The sequence below is a fragment of the Lathyrus oleraceus genome, chromosome 5 (genome assembly GCF_024323335.1).
Source record: "Lathyrus oleraceus cultivar Zhongwan6 chromosome 5, CAAS_Psat_ZW6_1.0, whole genome shotgun sequence".
NCBI classification, from domain to species: domain Eukaryota; kingdom Viridiplantae; phylum Streptophyta; class Magnoliopsida; order Fabales; family Fabaceae; genus Lathyrus; species Lathyrus oleraceus.
In genome coordinates, this window is record NC_066583.1 from 30,044,673 (window position 1) to 30,051,452 (window position 6,780).

Genomic DNA, 6,780 nt, shown 5'->3' on the forward strand with positions numbered 1-6,780 from the left:
TCATGTTGGACAAAATTCCATTTGAAGCTTGTATGATGATGTAAATATGAGGAGAAGACCTTTCCATTTTTGGCAGTTTGAAATTACAGGTCACTTACTATTTTTGGAAACTTTTCATCTGACCTCAAATTCTTCAATCTTGATCTTTGACATGTCAAATGAGACTTGTATGGACATGAATGAAGCCTTTCAAACCATCTCCCACCTTCAAATCCATGAATTCAGGCATAGTTGACCACAGTTGACCACAATTGACTTTCTAGGGTTTCAGATGAGATTCAGCTTGACTGTTGAGCTTTGATCATCCAATCCTTGGCCAAACCACTTCAAAATGATCCCTAGACCCCATGAACTTGTTAAACCAACCCTAGGGCTTTGCTTCAATAGGATATGCACTTGCTTGCTTGCTTGACTGGATCTCCTGACCAGTCTTGACCTAATCTTGTCTGATGACTTGCACTTGGGCAAAGGACAATGCAATGCTATGCAGTGGACAATGTTATGTCATGACCTAATATGAAAATGAATGTACAAAAGGTAGGTGCAAATTTGAGGTGCTACAGCATGTATTTTGAAGTTTAAACTATTCCAAATGGATGTGAAAAGTTCCTTCTTAAATGGCTACTTGAATGAGGAAGTATATGTTGAACAACCTAAGGGATTCACAGACCCAAATCTTCCAAAGCATGTGTATAAGTTAAGGAAAGCTCTATATGTGTTGAAACAAGCTCCTAGAGCTTGGTATGAGAGACTCACAGTGTTTCTCATTGACAATGGATATAGAAAGGGAGGCATTAATAAGACTTTATTTGTCAAAGATGAAGGAGGAAAGCTCATGGTAGCTCAGATCTATGTGGATGATATTGTGTTTGGTGGGATGTCAAGTAAGATGGTTCAACATTTTGTTGAGCAAATGCAATCTGAATTTGAAATGAGCCTTGTTGGAGAACTAACCTATTTTCTTAGCCTGCAAGTCAAGCAGATGGAAGATTCTATCTTTCTATCTCAAAGTAAATATGCCAAAAATATTGTTAAGAAGTTTGGCATGGAGAATGCAAGCCACAAGAGGACACATGCTCCTACTCATCTGAAAGTGCTAAAGATGAAAATGGTGTCAGTGTGGATCAAAGTCTCTATAGAAACATGATAGGGAGTCTGCTATATCTCACAGTAAGCAGACTCGACATTGCTTTTGTTGTAGGTGTATGTGCTAGATATCAAGTTGAACCAAAGGTGAGCCATATAAACCAAGTGAAAAGGATCCTGAAATATGTCAATGGCACTTGTGACTATGGGATGCTATACACTCATGGATCTGAATCTGTGCTGACTGGATATTGTGATGCTGATTGGGCTGGAAGTGTTGATGATAGGAAAAGCACATCAGGAGGATGCTTCTTCTTGGGGAACAATTTAATATCATGGTTTAGTAAGAAGAAAAATGGTGTTTCTATGTCTACTGCTGAAGCTGAATACATAGCAGCTGGAAGTAGTTGTTCTCAACTGGTGTGGATGAAACAAATGCTGACTGAATATAATGTCACGCAAGATGTCATGACATTGTACTGTGACAACCTGAGTGCTATAAACATCTCAAAGAATCCTATTCAGCACAGCAGGACAAAACATATTGATATCCATCACCATTTTATTAGAGAACTTGTGGAGGATAAGATTGTAGCCTTAGAGCATGTTGCTACTGAGATGCAGTTAGCTGATATTTTTACAAAGGCCTTGGATGCAAATTAGTTTGAGTCCTGAGAGGAAAATTAGGGTTATACATTTATGAATACTTGTAGAAATTAATATGTAGTGGGAAAAGTAAGCAAATTAGTGTCTATGTGGCTAAAATAAAGTTCCCCCATTATGGTAAATCATCACCTAGTTTTGGAAATACAATCTATTACGTCTTCACACGCTACCCCCACAAGCTCACTACCTACTCCAACTCTTCCATCTTCCTGCTCCTCCCTCACACACCTCTACTAGGGCAACTGCACTTTTTCCACAAAAACTCCAAAATGTCACAACATCGAAATACTTCTGCTTCAAAAATTACTAAGTCTACTCAAAAGGTTAGCGCTTCTTCCATGGACATTCCCGATGATGAGATTCTGGATGTGGTTCCTCTATCAGTTATTCCCTGCGAGGCCCTTGATTTAAACCATCCCATGGATGCCTCAGCTTCTGCATGCCCCAATCAAGGTAACATCTCTAGTATCCCTTCTGGCTCAACTCCTGCCACTAACTCTAAGGAAGATATACACCACACTGATCGTGTTATAAGAAACCTAGTCACTAGAATCCTTAATGAAGGATATTCTATGAAGGGAGTCTCTACTCCCCTGTCTAAAATGTACCCCTCTCCTGAGGTTGAACAACATAGTGAGAAGAATGACGATTCCTCCAGTTCTGAGAAGGACATGGCTGTTGAAAGGTTGTGCTCTCTAGAGCAAATTGTGTCTGATAAAGGAAAATTTATGGCATCTAAAACTGCCAATGCTTCCCACTCTGAGAAGCATGATGATGCAAATGATGTGATTGACCTAGAGGATGATAGGTCTGATGATCAAGAGGATAGCTTACTTTATCACTTAAAGCCAAGTGTGGCTAAACGCATGAAGACTCGAAAAGGAAGATCTGTGGATGAACTTATGTCAGCTAGAAAAACTAAGAAGACTGCTGGTATTGGTCCCTTAAAATCTTGGAGCAAGGTTGAAGTGAAGAGGAAGGTTAGAGAAGATTCTGAGTCTGAAGAGGATGTTGAGGAAGATGTCCCTGACATCTCTCCTGTGAAGAAAACCATTGTGAGAAAGTCTCCTGTTAAAGTTGTTGTTGTGCATTTGGATAACATCTCTTTCCATCTTGAGATGGAGCTGCCAAGTGGAAATTTGTGATTCAAAGAAGGGTGGCTGTGGAAAGGGAGTTGGGAAAAGATGCTGCTAAAGTCAAGGAGGTCATGGACCTGATAAAGGCTGCTGGGTTGTTAAAGACTGTGGCTGGGTTCTCTCAATGCTATGAGGGTTTAGTTAAGGAATTCATTGTCAACATTCCTGAGGATATTGCTGATAAGAACAACAAGGATTTTTTAAGGTGTTTGTGAGGGGTAAGTGTATCACGTTTTCTCCCACTGTTATTAACAATTTTCTGGGAAGAAAAGTTGAGGGTGCAGGTGAACTGGAAGCTACAGACAATGAGGTCTGTAGAGAGATTACAGCTAGGCAGGTGAAAGGTTGGCCTATTAAAAAGCATCTTCCTGCTGGGAAGTTGACTGTCAAGTATGCCATATTGCATAAAATAGGAGCTGCAAATTGGGTCCCTCCCAACCATATTTCCACCATTGCTAATACCCTTGGAAGGTTTATTTTTGCTGTTGGAACCAAAATGAATTTTGACTATGGTAGATTTATGTTTGAACAAATCATCAAGCATGCATCTACTAATGCAGTTAAGCTGCCTATTGCCTTTCCCTCTATGATTTGTGGGATTATCCTAAATCAACATCCTGGTATTCTGCGTTCTAATGACTTACCTAGTAGAAGAAAACCTGTTTTGTCTGTGCACTATAAACTATTTGAAGGCAATCATGTCGAAGATATTGTCATGACATCTGCCATGAAAAAGCCAGCCTCAAAAGTTGGAACTATTGCTGAGCTTAAGGAGACTTGTAAAGAGCAGGGTGAAGGGATAAGGGTAGAAACAGCTATGAAACAGTCGTTGGAAGCCTTGATTGCAAGCTTGGAGCAAGCTGAAGGTGAAAATATTAAACATGCTAAGGAAGCTGAAGCTCACACCTCTAGTGAGAGGTCTGCAGACAATGATGAGACAAGTGGGAATTCTATTTCTGGTGCTGATGAAGCTGCAAGCTCAAGTTCTACTGATTAGCTCCTTTGACTTTGGTCCCTATTGACTTGATGACTTTTGTTGCTGTTTTGATGGATTTACTTGTTTTTGGGTATTACTTTGTTGATCTGTTTCTCAGCTTGCTTACAGCTGATTATGTACTTGGTTTTGTAACCCTTTAACTTTTGACATTTTGATTAATGACTAAATAGACATTTATTTTGTCTCTTTGGTCTCTTTTGGCTAAAAAGGGGGAGAAGTAGCTATAGCTATAGATGATGTTTGTCTGATACAAAGAGGGAGAACTATCTGGTGTGTAGTTGTTTGGCACAGAGGGAGAACTCTCTGTAGTCTGTCTGTGTGAAGCAGGTTGTGGCTGAAGGGGGAGGTGGTGTGTTCTGAGCACAAGCGCATGTGTGTTTACTAGTTGCTTTTTTTGCTAGTAATGTGTGTATGTTTACTTCTGTTGCTAAACTAATACTTTGATTGATTTCTTGTGAACGTACAATCTGATGTACGTTTTAGTCAAAATTTTCCAAAAGGGGAGTTTGTTGGTTCTTTGTGTTGGCAACAATTTTGGTAAAACTTAGTGTTATCACAAGATGTCACGCGTGTTGTCTTGACATGTGATATCAGGTTCCTGCAGATTGTTTAAATATGGTTGTGCAGGATTTAGTCAAGATGTCAGACCCGATGTTAAGACATGTGCATATAGAACATTCAGTTTGAATGTTATGTGTTTTGTTGATGCGTTTTTCATGCAAATCTTTGTGTTCTTATGTGGAGATTGCATGCGCTATTCAAGGAGTAATTATATTTAAAACCAGAATGTTCTATTTTACAAAAAGGAATGATTAGCTGATGTTTCTTAGGAGATACACAATTAAAATAGAATTAGGGTTTCATGCTGCCCAGACCCATTCAAAAAGCTTCTATTTAAAGGCCTTGTAAAACCTATTTTAGACACACAAGATACGAACGATGAAGTGAGAGAGTTTTAGGGTTTTAGTCTTGTGTGAGCTTGTGTATTGTGAGTCATTCATTCATCTTGTTGATGTATGAATTCGACTGAGTTTTGTGTTGTAATTTGTCCACTCTAAGCTTTGAAGTACGAGAGTATTTGTTTACTTGGTTAAAGCTTTTAAGCAAGATCAACTATGTGTCCTTGAAGTGTGTCTTCTTTCTTTTTGTACTTGTTCTTATATCACTGTTCTGATTGAGGGGGAGTGAGTAGGGTCTCATATCTAAGAGTTCTTAAATAGAAGTCACACGGGTAGAGATTAGGTGAAAAGACTGTAACTTGAAGTTGTTTACTGAGAGTCTTTGAACTAACTCTATTTAGTGGATTTCCTTCCTGGCTTGGTAGCCCCTAGACGTAGGTGAGTTTGCACCGAACTGGGTTAACAATTGCTTATGTCGCTTGTTAAATTGTTTCTCTATTTTTATCCTATTTATATTTCACTTGTTGTTCAGATATTAGTGTCGTGACATTACCTTCGACATCTCATATCTGATACCAGAATTCCAGAGATCATTAGATTTAGGGGATTGATGGAATGTATATTCCATCTCCCAAAATGAATGAATGATCTTAATTTGGTAAGAGTCCTCCTTTGTCCAATTTGAGTTTGATCTATCTTCCCTCCCTCTTCATCTCATTCCCCTTCTTTATGCATTCATGTCATGGACCTATGATATCTCTACATCCTAAGGCTAGTTGATTGCAAAATCAACATAAGTATGGATGAGATTAGGCCACCACTTTTGCATATTCTTTTTGTGTGTGGTATGTTTCATGAGCATAGTTCATCACACTATATCTATAACATGCATTAACACCAAAATTCTATTGCCCGACCTCAAATAGTTATGACTTCTACTAAGTCCAATTACGATTGCTTAACATAGCGCTAAATTTTGACACAAAAGGCATAACATTCTAGTTAGTGAGATTGTAAGTCTCCCCTCTTTCATGGTATTATGTGGAAACTTGGCCTTTTTTCCTTCCTTTGGAAGATGTCTTGGTTCAAAGATCCATGCTTGTGATAAGTGGGTTGAGTGTTCTCCAAAGAATGACTTAAAGCAAAAGCAAAAGCAATACTAACTTCTAACTCATTAACAACTAACATTTAATTTCAAGTCATTTACTTTAATGCACTTTATTTTTAAGCCTTATTCATTTGCCATTATTCATACCACTCTAATTGTTTATGTTAATGTCATTTTCACTTTGTCCACTTGGACCATATTTGTGTGATATATTTTGTTTGTGTTTAATTGTGTGGTCTTTGACCATTAATGTACATAATAAGAACAAAATCCCTAAAAAATATCTTGTGTGGACTGTTGGTTTGATCTGAGACAATTGGACTTAGAATTTAGGCAACACTCCCTATGCAAAGGACTTGGCCAATGCCAACTTTCATGTAACCAAGTGCTTGTAATTTGAAACTTCATCTGATACATCATTGAAGATCCATTTGAGTTCATCTGCAACATGATCATTGTGAAGTTGTTACTTTGAACCTGTGACTTGTGTATTGTTGAATTCATCTGCTACATGGGCAAATTTGAAGAAGATCGTGGAGTTGCTAAGCTTGGATGTGGCTATATTTATTTGATGCCTTGCTCTTCAAGTTGATATTTTATGCATTATTTGTTGCTTGATTCTAATGTCCAAGGGAATTTAGGTTTCAATATTACATTCTTGTCTATTGGATTGCAGCCCATTGGTCAGATCTTTTCAACTCTTAACTTTTAAATTTATGCTTAGGATTAGTCTCTTCATCTTCTCCCCACTTCTTAAATTTCAAAATCTCTCCCTCCTTTTAAAATCTTCTTTTCTTGTGTTTGTTTTCTAAATTTAGACCATATTGCAAACTAGAAACTTTGGCCTTAAGGCATTGCATTTTCAAACTTCTTTTCTCAATCAAACTT

At 38.1% G+C, this 6,780-nt stretch overlaps 1 protein-coding gene across 1 annotated transcript; it reads left to right on the forward strand.

Annotated features, from left to right (window-relative positions):
* Positions 1-2,021: 2,021 nt before the first annotated feature.
* LOC127078552 (uncharacterized) lies at positions 2,022-3,103 on the forward strand. The gene is made up of 2 exons (XM_051018998.1): positions 2,022-2,685; positions 2,871-3,103. The coding sequence occupies exons 1-2, from the start codon at positions 2,022-2,024 to the stop codon at positions 3,101-3,103; spliced, it is 897 nt and encodes a 298-aa protein (XP_050874955.1).
* The last annotated feature ends 3,677 nt before the right edge of the window (positions 3,104-6,780 follow it).

Bases quoted from the DNA above. Each gene is read 5' to 3' on its own strand.
- LOC127078552 (XM_051018998.1), top strand. From the start codon at position 2,022: ATGTCACAACATCGAAATACTTCTGCTTCAAAAATTACTAAGTCTACT. The intron at 2,686-2,870 runs GTATTGGTCCCT...TTCCATCTTGAG, and splicing joins AAAAACTAAGAAGACTGCTG to ATGGAGCTGCCAAGTGGAAA.